The sequence below is a fragment of the Bombus fervidus genome, chromosome 6 (genome assembly GCF_041682495.2).
Source record: "Bombus fervidus isolate BK054 chromosome 6, iyBomFerv1, whole genome shotgun sequence".
Taxonomy (NCBI): domain Eukaryota; kingdom Metazoa; phylum Arthropoda; class Insecta; order Hymenoptera; family Apidae; genus Bombus; species Bombus fervidus.
In genome coordinates, this window is record NC_091522.1 from 2,307,802 (window position 1) to 2,326,520 (window position 18,719).

At 37.2% G+C, this 18,719-nt stretch overlaps 1 protein-coding gene across 4 annotated transcripts in view; it reads left to right on the plus strand.

Moving 5' to 3' along the window:
- The first annotated feature begins 266 nt into the window (after nucleotides 1-266).
- Nucleotides 267-18,719, plus strand: part of Teh1 (tipE homolog 1 phospholipid transfer protein) — a 64,805-nt gene continuing 46,352 nt past the window's right edge. For all 4 annotated transcript variants that reach the window (XR_011799986.1, XM_072004769.1, XM_072004770.1 and 1 more), the window contains exons 1-2: nucleotides 267-3,222; nucleotides 5,041-5,374. Coding sequence is in view for 3 of the 4 variants with exons in the window: in XM_072004769.1 (XP_071860870.1) it covers nucleotides 2,664-3,222; nucleotides 5,041-5,374 (893 nt within the window). In the remaining variant the exon portion in view is untranslated. The remainder of the gene's footprint in view (nucleotides 3,223-5,040; nucleotides 5,375-18,719) is intronic.

Here is an 18,719-nt window from a genome sequence, read left to right on the forward strand (position 1 = left end):
AAAAAATTGGTTTAATTATAGGTCGCAATTAAAGGATGATAACGGTCGGTGGGATAGGGGATGGTCGAGCGCGCGGGCACGGCGCGAAGGCAAGCAAAAAGGGAGCAAAGCAGGAGCGTAAACAAGGAGAGTGCAACGTGGGGGTGGTAGTGGCTCGCGGAGGGTAAGACGGCAACACACGCGCTCATGCGCGCCTGGAACCCCGCCCTGTCGCTTCGGACAAAAGCCTGTCCCGTCGAGGACTCTCGGTCGAGTTTCGACGAGTAGTCACGCTTTAACTCGCGATCCGCGAGGCGGATGTTACCCGGAACGCGAGTTCACAGGTGCAGGTGTGCCCAGATGTAACACGCGAAAGCTTTGAAAAAGCTGGTTGATCCTAGCTCCTGCGCCCTGTGCCAGAAACATCCGGACGGAGACGTGATTTTGAGCTGGTGACGAAACTCCAGGAGCCAGGAGGCAGGTGCGAGTGTCAGGTGTCGTAGATAGGTGTTGGGGTGTTTTACATCTTCGAGCCTGGGTCTGTCTTTATTCGACGAAAACGCGGCCACGATTACAATAGAATCGTTGTTTCGAACACTTGTGGATCGAAGCAACTGTAACGAATCACATAGATATACGCGGCGACAGGTTTATTTTTTTTTTAAAGGTGATAGTAGTCGTGGAAGGAGTGGAAAGATTGAAAGATTCATTGATCACACAGCAACACGGGACACTCGCTGTCTTGGATACGCGCCTTCGGTTGTTCGAGTCGTTTAAGGTAAACACCGGTGTGTGCCACCGATCGGCCGAGATATCTAGGTCAACAGGCAGTGGCCAGAGGCAACTAGTTGCGGCTGTAATCGTTCCTGTAACCGAGGCCAACGGGAGATGTTATGTTCTTTGTTGGTTGAAAGAAGGAAGAAAGAAGAGATCGTTCGTGATAATCTAACACTGGACCAATAAACGTCCGAGATACCAGAGGCGGGAGGATTTATCTAAGAGGTGTCGAGGGAAGAACGGAGAGAAATAGCTAGGCGAGAAAGGGGTCTATTGTTCGTTAAGGTCGCGTCGCTCACGATCGGATTTCCTTGATTACGGTTACGGTATCGACGCGAAGGAACAGCAGCCGTGTTCTTTCCGGTGGAGGAAGAAAGTAAGAGAATTTCGATCAATCTTGGCCAAGCGACGCGAGACGCGTTATCCTTCATCCTCGTTCTGGACGCGACTTTTGCTGATTATACGCGTCGATAACAACTATGGATTTATTATCAATTTTCGTTAATTAGAATGATACTCGGATGTTCATGTCTGTTCGTTCGAGTTGTTAGTTAAAGCGAAGGAACGAAGGAAGGGAAGAAGCAAAAAGGACAAGAAAGTGTATCGTATCCGAGAAGATTTAAGCCAATTGGAATGTTACAGAAACGATTATTTGATCCGTCTTGTATCGTGTTTTGAAATATTTTTATTCGTCTTATTCGATATTCGTTAGTTAGAGTGTTTGTAGCAGTGAACGGGTATTACCAAGGCCTAATTAAGAATTTAGTTTTGTAATGATTCGAGTGTCGTCGATTACGCGATAGAGTTTAGTGATAATTGTCTAGAGAGGCGGTTTGTAGGAGTGCTTGAAGCAAAGATAACGGCCTTGAAACTTTTCCATGCACGGATCGGAAGACCGAGCTAGGCAAGATGCTCTATGCCTGACAGCGTGACTACGGCTAAAGGTCGTGATCGATCGACTTACTTCGATGGCCTAAAAGAACTTTAAACGTTCAAGGTCATTATGCATAGCGATAAAACGGAAACGTCGTAAAGTGCGGACAAGTCGGTTGGTTCGTTCGATTGTTACGACACCTAGCTATTTCGTTTGAAATAGCGTAACGAACGAGTCCCGTTCTATTCCATAGCATTTGGCCAATAATCTAGTCTCAATAGAAAATCCTCGTTACAGGCCAGATGAGGCGATAGCGGAATTCGTTGATCCGCACGATGTCGTGTCAAGGATACTCAACCGACCAAGAACGTCCTGGCATTCGCGAAATGTGCCACGCACATCCCTCGATCTCTCTCGAGTTCTTACAGAGTTTTTATAAGACTTCACAGACACCGTCGTGTTTAACGAAGCGACGATAACGGAGGATCGCTTCGTCAGGACTCAGGTTGTTCCTGTATCACCCATGCGTTGTATCATCTAATTCCACTGTAAAAGCGGAACGTAAAAGCAACGGCGTCGGACTGATAGAATTAACGAAACCACAAAGCGTACCGATCGTATTTCCTCGTTTCCACACGGTCCTAAACATTGCACAGCCTAAAACCTCAGGTGGATCAACAAAGGCAAATCCTCGTCGATCTTCGCTTTAATTAACGCTTTGATCAAACAACCTTTAGATCGGTCGCAAGCCAAAGTGTTCGCCAGATGACATAGTTCGCTAAATCAGATCACCGAAGCGACCTGTCGATTGAACGATTCAGAAAGCTGCTACTTGTGGTCGATGCGAAAGGAGGCTCGACGATCGACCTCGCGATCGAAACAGCTCCTGACCCCTTAGTAGTCAACGGACAAAAGCGGCCTGGCCGGCACTCGATGAGTCCTAGTGAAGATAAGGATCCTCGAAAACCCTTGATCGTTTGCCTGGAACGTCTGAAGAAGCTCCGGTTGGCACCTATTTGAGAGCGGTCGGGTGATGCGCGGGAGCAGCTCTGAACTCCTGCTGGAGGCGAGTTGCGTCCAGTGTCAGAGCGATCATCACGCCGGTCAGCACACCACCAGGCATCAGCAGCAGCATCAGCTAAACGAGAAACACGACTTCCAGGAGCGAGAGCTACGTCGTCGCAAACTGTTGGAGCTCGGGTTCGGCGCTTCGCGGCGCCGACCGCCACGGCGTACCTGCCGTCAGCGGTTCAACTTTTACGCCACCTCGGCGTTGGCATTTGTCGCGACGTCCGGCGGTGCGGCCCTGTTATTTTTGGTGCCGCTATACGTCGATCCGGCCATCAGCACTCTGGCTGCCGATTTCTCGCCAGATCCGGTCATCTGCACCACCTCCAGGCGCGAAGAACTCGCTGGCTTGTTCAATTGTACCTGGAGTTCCTGCCGCGAAGGATGCACCAGTGACGTTTATAGGTGTACGCATATATACGTCACGTATACACCATGGAGCAATACGAGCATGAAGAATGACACCGGGGGTAGAGGCTATTCGGGGAACTCTACCGGCGTCACGCACACCTCAACCACTTCGGGTAAGAAACTCTCACATTGCAGACTTATGGAGAGCAGTTCTATCTTCGTAGTTTAGAGCATATACTTGTTGTTGGATTCGCGTAATTTTAGACTGTAGTGGAGAAATGGTGGTAGAATGTTTTGACGAAATAATTAAATATTGTTTTGATCACTGATACATATGTCGAAGCGTGCGTCTCTGTTTAATTGTGCAGGTAGAGGTGCTTTTCTACGTCGTTTTAGATTTATTTTCGATTTCATCAGTTGAATTTGATTTTTATTTGAATTTATTTTATTTTATTTTTACACAAGTTTCTGAACAACTGATACTATAGAAGGTTTTTAGCTCTTTATTGTCATCCGAGTATTTGTTTTTATATAATTATTTTTATTAAACTGTTAATAAAGTTTGTTCTTACTTTCATCCCATTTCTTGGCGTACATAAATATATTCATAATTAATATTAAATATATCCTATATATAAATATATAAGACGCATGAAATTTACATCATGAAAATCCATAGTCGATATTTGGTGCCCGTGTTTGTCGTTAACCTTGCAACTTCGCACCTCTTTAATTCGACCGCATCACAAGGTCGATATTATCGATATCGTTTCGCTGAGTTGGCAGAAAACTTATTACTGTATGTTGAACATTGTCTGGAATGATTTTGGTTTTGTCTAGGTTCCCCTATTTTCTAATTCATTGACTTGCGTTAGATCATGCCAGCATTAAAAGTTTTCTATTGAATACTGTACATGGTAAATCAGCGTATTACATTACGACTATAAAGTTAGTTTACTTCCAGTAATTCCTTGCAAAGCAGTTACGAGGGTACTGTAAAATTTTTAGAAGCTGTTTATTCATTGGAAAATTATAAGTATAGATTTATGTTTTATATATTGATTTGCTAAAATATTTATTATAAAAACACGTAATTGTTTTCGTAATGAATGAATGAATTTTCCAAGTAATATTTTTAATACTATTAGAGATATATTCATAGAGATAATTTCAACTATAATTTTAAATTTCGAATTTCAATTTGTTTCGAATAATTTTGATTTGAAAAATATAAATTTTTTATAAGATATAATTATGAGAGTTTAAAATTTTGTAAAATTACATTTAAGAAGTTGAAACTAAACGAAAGGATATAAAATATTACTTCTATTTCTATTTCAATCCTGTAGCAAATCCTTAAAATCTATCTTTTGCTTCGTATGTTTTAGAAGCCATTTCATACAAGACTTGAAATCCCACTATAGCAACAATAAAACTTTAAAAGTATCATAACTGTGTAACTTACTGGGAATAACATTACTTGCGTTTATACACCATTTTTACCCAGAATAATCCTTCGCACAATTTCTCAAAGCTTTTTATACCTTTTGGAAGGTGTATATGAGCGACATAACCACGCAGTTTGACTTGTAATGTTTTTCTTCTCAAAGAAAATCCCTTTACTAACCCTTCTATTATGTTCTGGTCTATATCACCCAACTGTGTCTTTAGATTAATTTTATATTGAAGTTCGATTTTGTCGAAACTCAGAAAGGGATCAATAATCAAAATTTCATCGTTAATTTATTACACTGGTATATAATTTCTCACATATTTGTCTACATACTTTTCTACGTACCTAGTAGGAATGTACAGAAACTACCATTTATCCAATATTGGAGCTCAGAGAATATACACAGCCGTTGTCTCTGTGAATAGGTTAAATGTAGGAACGAGGGATGAAAAAAATATCATAATAGGATTAGAAAAGAAAGGTGGAACTGCAAATCGTAATCTATTCTAATATAATTTGAAACTTTGTTTTTTAACAGTGCCGACGCCAGGCGACGTGGAAGCGGTGCTCCTGGTGAACATCAAGGGGTGCGGCTATCCGCCGATCGTCGACTGCGAAAACTTCACCCGCGAACTAGGCTACGAAGGCGCGAAATTCCCCTGCCATTACAGCCGCGTGAACGGCAGCATAGTGATGGCGAACTATAACCGCGAGGCGCAGGTCACCACCATCATACACTTCTTCGCGGCGCCTTTCGTAGTGACTCTCGCGACCAGCGTCGCTCTGTGTGTGATGCACTGTGACTGCAGGTGCAGTCCACCGCCACGGCATTCGTCGCGAGGAATGAGAAGAGGCAGGGGCAACGATCTCAGGTAATGTGACTTTAAACATCGGTAAACCATCTAGTGTCCCTGTAGAACGTCTATCTTGTTGCCTGTTCCGAATGAACTTCTGGGAGTATAACTTGTTAGAAAATGTTCCATTGACTAGGTCCTAAAATTTGAATCTATAACAACATGTAGGTGCGGATCTTAGATCGTTTAGATCATTATAGTCAGCATACAAGGGGTTGCGATTCGAGAAAGTTGGAAAACACTGGATTAGGTTTTAAGCTTTCGAGGGGGAGGGAACGGCTGGGATGTCGACAGTAGATCGGTGAACGTTTCATTATTCATTGAACTAGTACTTGAAGAGCACGTTTCCTCTAGTGAATTGACAATGATCAACGAAGACGTGGAATCTTTCTCTTTCCAATAGTGTTTCGTGCTTCGAGAGGAAGATTTTGAAGTTAGAATTGTCACGTGGTGAGATTTGAAATCGGGAAAAAAATTGGAGATAAATATAGGATACGATGATTGTTTGAAAGGAGAATGAAAGCTAGGCAAGTTGCTTTGGGAATTTCGAGGTATAATGCGAGTATAAATTTGAATTCAGATGGTTGGCGTATGGAGTACAAAGTGGTTTATTAGCGCAGGTTCTCAAACAAATCTTGAAGCTCAGGTAAATACGATTGTTCAAATATTAAGATTGACTGACTTGCTTCTATGTGCGGCATGTTGTACGTAGATGAGAGAATTATTAATTGCAAAACGAAAGCGGGTGTAATAAAGATATTTCACGTGCATGATAATGATTTTTCTATTTTTCAACTAAAATTTAAAAAGAATCTTTATACTCTTAACAAATATTGAATTTAGTTTCTCCTCTTACAAATGGTATACTAAAAATATTTAAAAATAAAATGGTAAAAAAATTTTGAAACTATAATTTTGAAATTACAATTTATCGTTATATTTTAACATTTTCTGGATATTTATGAAATATTTCACTTGTAGAAATTATGCTTCTTCATTATTCTTTATCTTAAAATAAAAGAAGTGCAAATTTAAAATTTATTTGTTTTGTTCGTTCTTTATTGCACTCGGATGTCCAGCGTCTAACGTATACAAGAACGTGACAGGAATACATTTGATGAAATCCTTCAACTGATAAACATCGAACGTGATACCGCTTCAGACTGTTTCATCTCGTTAAACACGGAGAAGGAAAGAATTCCCTTATAAAGGGCATCGATCGTATCGTTAGTGATTGATTTGGAATTTTGTTAACCTATTGATGGATTTACTGTTACGAGAGATCGTGAACGTACTGTCAATGAGGCAAAGTATCGGGGTAAAAAATAATAGGAAAGTTTCTTTTCGTTAGATGAAAATTGGTCAGACAGCTTTCGAAATAATTTTCCTTTGACAGAAACGAAAGGATCTTCTGGTATTCAGGCAATGCGATGATAGGATTATGATTTATTAACTACGTTTATCAATATTTAGCAGATATTTTAATCTTAAAAATTGAAAATGCTAATAATAACATCGAAGCATAAAAGTATGCTTTATGTACAAAAGAACAGAAAGTACTTACTAATACAATTAAAAGTATATATGTTGTTGTCATTTACATAAAAATTATTATATTCATTTTTTTGTATTCTAGTGGAAACAATTGCCGTAAATTGAAGTCGACAGGTATATTTGTTAATTATCTTCACACGGTTGTAAAAATCGATGGTCGAGGAAGGTTCGAAGAAACGAACGTGCATCCTAAAACAGCATTTGCATTCCACAAATGCTCTGTTTGCACTGAGTTCGAAAAACTCGGGCGCATTCCGCACTCGAGCATAGTTACATATTTAATAACAAAGATACGAGTTTCATTTTATCGTTAGCCCACGGGAGCGTGCTTTATTATGCGGTATCGCGAAAAAAAAAGCTCTCGAGGCTTTGCTTTAAACTCGAGTCTGCTCCATTACAGGCCACTGCGTCACTGAGGCCACTTTTCCGTGTCTTTCGACTTTTTGACGTGCTTTTTGATGGATCTCCGACATTCCCCAAATTATTCACCGTGTATAACCAACGCGCTCGTATAATTACTGGAAGGATAACATTTATTACGACCTATAGAATGAAAATTAGGTATCGAGTTCTATTGAAAGTTTTTGCGTTTTTTGATAATAGGTCTTCTAAGTTACTATGGATTTCTCATCTCTATAATATAGTACTACGAAGGAAATGATCTAAATAAGCGAGATAACTTTTGCAGAACCTAATATCTATCTTTGATTATATTTCCAAATCCCGAAATTACAAAAATGAAGCAACAAAATCGATTTTCATTTTCTGACGTGCTTTCGACGAAATAGTTTGTATGCTATAACCACACAGGAAGTAACATTTATTGTAGTCTATAAATTTACAGCTAGTATTCTAAAAAATGTATGAACATCGGTAGGCAAAGAGGGAAAAAATATCTTACTTTTTCTCTTGTCTTTTAACAAATATACGCCATGTCTAAAATTATTCAAATATAAAATTCAAAATACCTACATACCAACAGCTTGCTACAACGTGCTCGAACCTTTGCTACAGTAGACAAAAAGTCAAAATCAAATGCAAAACGAAACAGTAAATACAGAGGAAATATAGAGCCAGTAAAAAAGAGTTTGGCACAGTTCTTGATTTACGTTAAAACCCGACTAACACAAAGGGAACCAGACAAATATACACACAAATGGCGGGCTCATAAAAGAGCCACGAGTGTTACACCGTGATGTCAGCATATCGTTGCGACGAAAGAGGTCGTGATTCCTGACCGAAAGTCGAGACGTGCCCATTTTAAACGTCGCGATCGTTTGCCGAGCATCCTGCAGGCTCATCATGGCCGGCGGCTTGTTATTTTCCTGTCGTAACCCGTTTGTCATCTTTATAGTTGCCGCACGGTATACTGTATCGTGGTTGGTATTAGGAGGAACAGGCTGGATGCTCGCGCGAAGAGGATAACTCAGACGCACCACTAACCTGGACCATGATATATCAGGCCTGGATTAATCGACCAAACCATCGCCCTTCTTCCAGTTCTACCGCTTCCCCCCTCTTTTCATGTCCTCCACATCCTTTGGCTTATGAACTCATCGCTTTATTGCACTTGGATAACGTTTCGCGAATAAATCTTTCATTTCTCCAGCGAGTGGCGTGTCGCTCGGTTTACTCGCTTATTTATTTTCCCCGATACTTTTGATGGAAATTTAGTTACTTTATGAGCACGACGTTTTGTCTTTTATTATTTTAATTTACAATAGCTATAAAAAGTATCGTTACACCGTTGTATTTGTTATAGCATTTCTGATCGTAAAATATTTTTCAAGATGATCATTGAGAGCCCTCTTCTTATCATCTCTAGATGCACATCTTGTTCATTTCTCGTTAACTTTAATAACAGAGAAAAATCTATTTTTATTGCTGTGTACTAGACTGATACAAGCGAAAGCCGAAATACTTTTTAAGATGATTTTGAGTTTCTTTTTTATCATCGCTAAGCACGTCTTCAAACCATATAAATATCTTTTATGGCTGCTTTTTCTTATCTTCAACAGCAGCAGCAACAATTTAGATCTTCGTTCTAAGTAAAACACATTACACAAAGCTGAAATGATCCTTTAAGTAAAAAAATACGATGTTTCGAGTCACTTGCCTTAAATACAGATCTCGTAACATTCGAAATATTATACCATTCTACATATATTCCCTATTATTTCTCAAAGTATCATCCGCTCGTGCTTCTAAGCTATCCCAAAATTCATGCAACGGATATAAACCACCCTTGGAACCCGATATTCCATGGGTTTCTTCTCTTATCTCACCTTTCCATGAACAGGAAATTCGAAAGGGAAGCTATTTTAATAAATTTTCAACTGTTTCACGTATCGGCGGTCGAATGCCAAGTGCCGCAAAGCGAAAAGCTCGTTGCGAAACGAATTTTTATTTGGTCAAAAGGGACGCGACGTTTTGTCAAGTATTCAAGGTCTCGCGAGGTGATTTTGAACCACAGGTGGCGAATGTGTTTAGGAACATACGAAATTGACAGAAAAGAAGTGTAAAACGTCATGGAACTTTTAATTGGAACGGCGTTCCAAAAGACAAATTGTTCCCTTGACACCTGTACGAGGAAAGACAACTCGGGAATTCGTTTCAACTAGCGGGCACTATATGTTCGACCTTGTCATCTGCAAAAATACAGTAGTTGGGACTGGGAAGTTCAGAGCATGTTCGAATTACCTCGAATGTGAGAGAACAGCGTAACTCTGCGTCGTTTTCAGCAGTTCCGCTTCCAGTGTTGGAATTTCTTGAAGCTGATTTGCTACAGATAGTTTTAATAGCATTGGAGGATTTCTCATTGAAAAGTTGAGGTACTAATCTTCCTTTCTTCTGGAAACAGTAATTATCAAACTATTCTTTATTGGAACGGGCGAATTGGACGAATAGTTCTTCAAAAATTATATGACTTTACTCATTAAACGATTCTGAAACTTTCGTCGAAAAAATGTCAACCTTTAAATTTTTACAACCACGTGAAGAAAGATCGTATAATAATAAGTCGATGCTTTCAGACTATGATTTTAAATAGACATTATGATATTTTGGAATCTTTATGGATCGTATTATGTACGGTTCAGACCGAGTATGGTTTATATCCTTTTACATTCCTTTAGTTCTTCCACTTATAAAGTATTCACGATAAAAGAAGCTTGTTCCTTGACGATAACGTTAAAACGTGTCTAGTAGGGGATTAAAGCAGAGTCGAGGACGTAATTATTAATTGTTTTAAATAATTAATGTTTGTCTTTTCTGCGAGCTATTGGAGTTCCATCGCTTCAAACTATAAAACACTTGCAATAAAGATGTAATAACTCCGAGATACAAAGGAAATACTAACTAGCAGACGGTTGAAAAGTTTGTTCAAGTTTAACTTTATAACTGGATACATCCGGATCCCTTTGCTTTATTCTCCAGTGTTCTCTTTGTTTTTGATTAATATTATCCAAGTAATAAACAACTCGTTCTCAACCTGTTCCATACAAAGTAATTGAGCATCGTGTACACTGTTTTAAAATGTGAGAATGTTGCCTTACGCTGTCTGGCAGCAATAAATTTTACTAGAGCGTCTAGCGATTTTATACTAATTTTGCTCGTGAAATTTGCGTATTTTATGAAGATATATGCTTATTTGAAGCTGTGTATTTGAGTATTTAATATCTCAAATAGTATATTTTGAACTGCTTACTTGTTAATTAATTATTTATGAATTAATTATTCAAAAAATCTAACGTCTAAAGTCATCGTTATATCTCAATACCTCTTTCACAACACTAACACCCGTATTTCCACTAGAAAATAAATTTGCAGAATTGAGCACTCCCTTTCAATTTTAAGAAAACATAATAGTATCCATTATAGAACCCTATTCTTCCAAGAACATACTCGTTTTTCTATGGTAATTATCTACCATTTCCGAAACATTAATTCAACATGAACAATCATTTTCCCATGATACCCTTTACATTTTCCATTAAATGTGAACCAACGGGTTCAAGTGCATTCATCTTAAAAGAAATTAATAATGACGAAGCAATTTCATCCTTCCAAAAACGTATTCGTAATTTTGCAATAATTACCTCATCGTTTAAACATCGATTCATAACATTTTCTAAACGCTCTTTCTTAAAACCAACCATATATTTTCATTTCTTTTCTAATTGCCTATCATTCTTCAAACATCTATCCCTAAAACTGTTCAACAAGTCTCTGGCGAAACCAACTCCCGCATTCGCCTCAAAAAAATTGACTCAAGCATCCGCTCTAACTGCTAAAAAAGAACGTCCTTCTTTGTCGGAGAAAAACGGACATGGAAAATGTTGCTCGAGCGTATCCTCTAAAGGAATCTCTTTCCAAGAAAGTACCTACAAATCTGCTTGGGAAAAACGCACACCACCCTCTTAACCGACAGTTCCATTTCCTCTCCCCACATCCATATTACACCTTACAATACGAGGTATTCGATATTCCCCTATATACCTCCCGGCTTGTGCCTAGCCCGCGAAATTACGGTTTCGATCAAACTGAATCAGTCTCACGGCGTGGCTTCGAGGCCGCTCGCACTTGCACATGCACCTGCATACAGGCAAATGCGGTTTCACAATCGAACTTCTCTCCTATGTACGCCTACATATATACACATGTATATATAGGATGTTCATATTATTAGTTTTCAACATCTCTGGCGTAAATGATAAATTCACGAAAAAAAATTGAAAAAGAAGTTTCATTCATAGTTTAGTTGGTTTAGTAATATTTTTAATATTTACGATATCTAGTATTTTTAATATTAAATCTATAGACAATTACAGTATAAAAGGTATACTAGAGAAACTAGAATGAAAGGTAGAAAAATAATTATACAGTATTCCTCGTAAGCGTTGAATTTGAGAAATGAAATGGCAAAGACAGAAGTTTGAGAATCTTTTAATAATAAAAAACAAATGCCCACAAATGTATCGTAAATCTATAAAATTTCTACGAAAAATTACCGTTTCGAAATTAACCATCGTATATAGAAAATAATCGGACTTTGTTCTCTTGTAGTTTTCTCATAGATCTGTCACTTGTAAGAATAATACTGGAGACTAATTGCGTGAACATCCTGTATACACAGCCAAAACATGCATACCCATAAATCGGAATGCAGTTTCAGATGACATGGCTGGTGTTACGAACGCTTTGGAAGCAGTTATCTGGCCTGCCGTTAGGCATGATTGTAGTTTAATTACTTCTGACGCAGACTCGCAGATTTATTCGAATCCCAGAGCACCCAGCGGTACGAATCGCGTTGATCTTATTTTTTTTTGTGGTAAAACGTCAGGAAATTGGAGCGTAGTTAAGGTTCTAGTGGTTCTACGGGGATTGCGAATGTAACAGCTTTGAAAGATACTTTTAACCGGTTGATTCCAGTGGTAGTTTGTTGTAAACACAAATGGAGATTTATTTGAAGCTTCGTTTTACACTGTACTGATTTAAAGGTGGTATTTGTAACACGAAATGGTTTGGACTGCCTTTTAGAATACGTCTGTTAATAAATCTTATTCCCTGAAAGTGATCTTTCGTTAATTATTAAACGAATTTTTAGAATTTTTCTTGAATTCATTGAATATATATCGAATGTATATTTGTACGATTAAGTTTTTTCATTGAGGTAATTTCTCACTCTGGTAATAAACAGTATACTGTATATTTTTTGTTATAAGACAAAGTACGAATTCTAGACACGTTATTTCCTTAAATTGTTAGATTACAACTTTCCAAAAATAGATCAACAAAGTTACAAATCGTTATTTACAAACTGTAGAAATTGGGTTTCCCGTTTCCATTTTCATACACGATTAAACCGAAACACACTATACTCTCTCTCTCTCTAACTTTCTTCTTACCCACTAAAATTGGCGATGAAGTCATCCCCCAAAATACAACTCATTTAAGAACTCAGTTTCGCCCTGTGATTAACTTAACAATTACTGAAAATTGCAAGTTTCCTACAATAACCAGGCCATCGATATTTCAAAAAGATGAATTATATGGTTAACGAATCAGCGTTAAAGTTTCCACCACACCGCATGGCTTTGTTTCTCGCGCTGTCTGCACCGCGAGAAAACATTTCCGTAATATTGGAACGCAACCCTGGTGAGTTCGTTGTCGATCGGCCTGTAACGAAGGAGAGTTGTTGCCGGAGGAAACAATGCGAGACTCGAAATGCGGGTCACGGCTCTGTCCTTCTCGAGAACACAGTTTCTTCCCTCTGAGTTCGTCTTGTCGCGCTTTAAAATTATCCATCCGAGAGGGATATGTTTCGCCCAGGTCGCATTAGTTTCGTCGAGTATACAGTAGTTCACGAAAGTATTTAAACTCCTACCATAGGAAACTTTTATTTTTAAACTTTTATGACTTATTGTACGTGTTATAAAGAACATTGTAAAATTTCATTAACGCTGTCATGATTACATTTATTAAAATCGAAACCAACCTGATATAAAAGCTATAACACATTTACTATAAATATATATTTAGTAAAAAATTAGTATAAAATACGAACATAATAAGCGTTAAAAATGGTTCCATTGAATATTGAGGATTATTAATATATTAAAGGAGAATTTATAAAATTGTATTGTAAACAGATACAATGTCAACTTCATACAAATTCAAGGCAACGATCCATAACTATGTATAAAAAAATAAAATCAATAATGATACGTAATATCTGTAAAGTTGAAAGAATTCAAAGTACCGAGTCAATTATGACGTATTAATTCGAAATCGAACACGTAAATAATGTATAAGCAAAAAGATAACCATTACATTTTTGCCATTCAGATTTTTATGAATGTAAATGTTTCGAATAAAAATTATGAATTATTTAACCGATGAACACGAAAGAGATGAAAATACAGTTTCACTTACCGTTGAACCACTGTATAGAAGGTCGCGCGAAGCTAGTACCTTCATTCGATAAATGAAACTTTAATCTCCGTGGAAATAAGGTCAGACTTCAAGTGGCGACGTATAGTGGATTCATCTTTGCTTTGGTTAAACAGTCAAGCACTTTTAATAACTACAAACTGCGACATATTGGTTGCTTTTAATCATTTCTTCGAACACATGTTTCACTTTGCGCGGCCATTGTTACGAGACGAGCGTTGGTTTGTTGCGTTTCAAGTTACACGTATCTCGGTTACACACAATTTTGGATCCTTTTGATTTACACGTATCTATAATCTACAAAATACGTTCGACTAATTCTATTCGTCTATTCTATACGTCCAGATATATTTATATACATATAAATATTAAGTTTTAAGGAAACTATCACGCCACGAGGCTTACCACAAGCCGTATTCCTAACCGTCGCTCGCGGTACTACGGTGTCGCAGACAGATCGTCTTATGGGACGGGCGAAATGTATACAATGTAGCGGCAAGCGTATATTTGTCATCAAGCATCGAGTTCCAGAAACGTCGATTTCGGTCCGTTACTTTATCCGCACAAAAAAGGTGGCATACGTGATCATAGGCGCGAACGGTGGCGTGACTCGAGCGTAGTGGGGGTCGTCTCCCAGAGAAGACAAAGAAAGGATCGAAGGGCAGTCAGTCTTATTTGAAGATTCTAACAGCATACATCGAGAGCTTCTGACGAATAAAATTAAAGTCGCTTAGTCGTAACGAATTCATCGAGAGATATCGTGAAGTCTGGTGGGATTTCTGTAACACGTTAATTGTATTCATCGCTAAATAATTTGTGACATCTGCATTATAATATTAAATATTGTTAAATATACAAGTCTATATTAACCCTGGTAATTCAGTGTTAAATTCATTTGAACTACCTCTGTTATCTTAATCGAAACAGGGGAACGACTAAATCGCGACGTCGATTATCCGAATCGTAGCGAGAATTTACGCCTGTCGCTGACGCGTTTTCCTCGCGACCGCGTCTCTCCGCGAACGGTCGTTCTATTTTTATGGTTAAATAGACGATATTCATATTCAAAATATTATAATATTAATCGTCCTATAATGTAAAATCTTATTTTGATAGATATTAACCTTATTAAATTAGGATCATTAATATTCCGTTCATAATCTAAAATATAATAAATAGCTTCGTTAAACATAAATTTAACCGATGCGTTTTCCTTCCGCGATATACAATATATTTCTTCTTAATTCTATAATAATAATCTGCATCATAAACGGAAACGGTTATTGTCCCCCTAAAAAGAAGCCAGGGCTTCTATCATTCTTCATTACAGAGCCAAACAGCTGCAAAAGTGCATCGGAGAAGTGTGTTGGACGTTGTCCAAAGAATCGACGAAAACTTCGTAATTAGTATAGTACTCTAAGATATCAGACAAGCAGATCCTGGAGCAGCGTATTTACTCGAAGCGATTAATCTTCGCCTAATACATCGATTCACAACGGTGCACAAATTACCATCACTCCATTAATTCATCGTTACTTCCAAACTTCCGTTGTGTTCTTGTTATCGACTTCCGAAATTTTTTCGATTAATTATAATGGTGGACAAGAAGCATATGTCGTGGCAAATAGTTCGAAAGATAAAGTGTTTCTTATTCTTTTGTTTCTTGCAATTGTTAGAAATAATCAGAAAATTTAGTGGAGTTAAAGTAGATTACTATAAAGTTGAAGTTTAATTCTTTAATTCTTCTTTATTGAAACTTCTTATAAAGTCATTATAAATTGTATAATTATAGTAAAATTTATAATATATGAGTGATAATAACATCACATTATAAGTTGCAAATAATCTTCCTCTCTAATTTATAAATATACAAAATTCTGATTTCTAGAAAATATCATAACTGGTAAATTGAATTCGAGAAGAACTCGTCTCTAATTTGCATAAAACTTGAGATCCAACAATTTTACCCTATCTTATTTTTCTGCTCATCGCTGTTAACGATGTATTGGATTCACGTGACAACGTGTCTCCGATGATTGTATTGGAATTAAATTTAAGTGAAAGATTCGAGTGAACTGTAATCCTTTTCTCTCATAAGTAAACGAAATCTCAGTTATAGGGATTTATACGTCAGCAGATAAATTAGATCCAAGAGGATATCGTTCTTACTTTGCATAGAAACGAAGGCGATTCACCAACTTTGCTAATTATTCGACATTGATGCATTCGCATCGTTTATTCGGACGTTTTAGCATAATACGTTCCGCGCCATCGCGCAACGAGCCGTGGGGTAAGAGAGATAAATTAAATTTCTTCTCGCCGTTTGGCTTATCGTTCGATTTTCTACACTCGTGTCGATAAGAAAACATATTTTTCAGGATTTTATTAAGACAGCTTCGGACGGTGAACACCATCTGGTTCAGATTCGAAGAAAAACAATTCTTTCTGAGAGATTCTAACGAAATGAGCTTCCGGAATACCTTTCTATTTTTTCGAATCTCGCTGAGATTTTTCCATTTGATTCATCGAACCTATCCAATTCATGATAGATCGATAGGAACAGAAATTTCATAAAAAATTTGCCAGCAATTAAAAGAAATGCTATTTCTGTATAATAATTATCTATATCATTATGTAACTTGCCGAAGAAGAAGTTTTTACAACTTAATGATTAATTAAAAATATAAAAAATTAAAAAATAATACGAGCAACTATAGAAAGGAAAATATAATTTGAAGGAACTAAAAATGGGAGAATTTTTATAGATTTTCACATCATTATTTTAAAATTCAATGCAGAGCTACAGTAAAATAGTTACGAAAAAGAAATGCTTACCATAAAAAATTCTGTCTGTTATAAAATTTGGGAAACAAACTCAAATCTGACGCAGGATAGAAAATCGTTAAAACGATTTCGCTTCAACGCTGTTCGAATGGAAATCAACGAGGATTCGTCATTCGGACAAACAGTTTCAGACACCAATACGTAAGGAAACAGAGTTCGCTCCGTTTGTTTTCTCGAAGGGACCAAGAATACGCGCCGAGAACCGTGCTTGTAGGCTGAAATATTCAGAATATTCTTTCCCCAGTTCTGTTGTTTCGAGAAGTTCCATCAATAACGAATAGACGTCTTTAGATTTCGCGTCGAGGTGGAATAATACAGATTAAAACAGAAAAATGGTGGGGAAGAAAGATTTTTTTACGTTGACTAGTATTCACTTGTAAACCTATTAACATGTACCTAATCTATAACCAAAACGCATAACACATATGTTTCCTCCAAATACATATTAATCTTTATATATTTAATATCTGCAAAGTTTTTATATTCGGTTGTTTGCTCAACTTTAACTGTAAAATGGAAGATTTGTAAATGTTAGAAACACGCTTATAAACCTGTAAATGTGTAATTCATTGTAGAAATAGATTTTGTATTTCGAACGTTTGCTTGTTCCTTAAAAAATATCTTTAACGTCTAATTTTAAAATATCTAATTCTGATAAATATGTAATGCATTTCCGACTTTCTTTGTTGATTAATATAAGGATGCTTGTTATCATTGTGATAAACTCGAATATTCTGATGATATTCTTAACGTTTAACGGAGTTTTTATGTCTAATTGTCAACTTAAGAATTTATGGATTGGTATCGGTTAGCTAGTTAGCAAGTTGGACCTTCTGCTTTGTACCCTGTCCCCGTGAATCTGGCGTAGGCGGCCGACTGCAAAAAAGGTTCCTAATGCAGTTTGTGGACTGGGCCGAGTAAGTTATGCGGCAAGTATAGAACAGTGAATCAAGTTTCGAAGAAGTAGTTCAAGAGAACAGATGGCGAAACGAGACCCATCGATCGTCTCGCTTGTCGTCTTACGGGTGACTCGTGAACAGAGCCCCACGATTCATGCGAAGGGGAAAAGTATATGAATGATCTTTGTTTAACTATACCTGAAGACATATAGTGTCGAGAAAGAGTCTTAGGTCATCAACTGATCCTACTGTGACAACTGTATATATTATTTATATATTATATATATTTTTAGGAAACTATTTGTTGATATAATTGAATATATTTCCATGTGTATGAAAACAAACTTCGAAATATGTGCTACGTGATGTTATTCGTTCGAAAGTTATTTAATATTGTTCAATACAATTCATAAGTTTTTGAAGAAAAGTTAATATATAAATTAATTAATAAATTTTTCAAATCGTAATGTAACAAAATGCTAAAATTGTTACAGCACCGATTTAAGTATAGTAAAATACGGATGAAATTACTCTATATTTAGAATACCAAAGATCGACGATAGTAGCTGATGGTTAAGAATGTTGGTAATAATATATGGAAGTTAAGTACGAGATCCTGTAATATAGCGATCTGTTTTACATTATTAGATTATGAAGAATTGACGATTCTAATACTTTTATCGATTTAGAAGAATTTTTTACATAACTTATAGCTCAGAGAAATTAGAGCCCGTAAGATGAATATTTAAGAGATTAAAGATTTGAAAAATATTCAGAAGATAACATTTGAGTAAAGGTTGCCGCTATAAATTGAGCAACGCTGCTTCAAAAGAAAAGACAGAAATGTAATCTGCGGTTGAATAATCTTGACGTATCACGAGATCACTTAGGAAAATGATATCGATCGGATTGGCTGTTGGGTAAGGCTTGTAGGAAAGAAAGGGAATAATGTAGGGGTAACGCGAGAAAGGAAAAGAGGAAGGATAAAATCGAAACGAGATACGACGAGAAAAATGAGGTAGAACCGGAAATCTAAAGACGGTCTCTAAGTTAAAAAAGTTAGTAAACGATATAAATTGTACGAATATATATAAAAGCAATCAAAGAAAATGTGC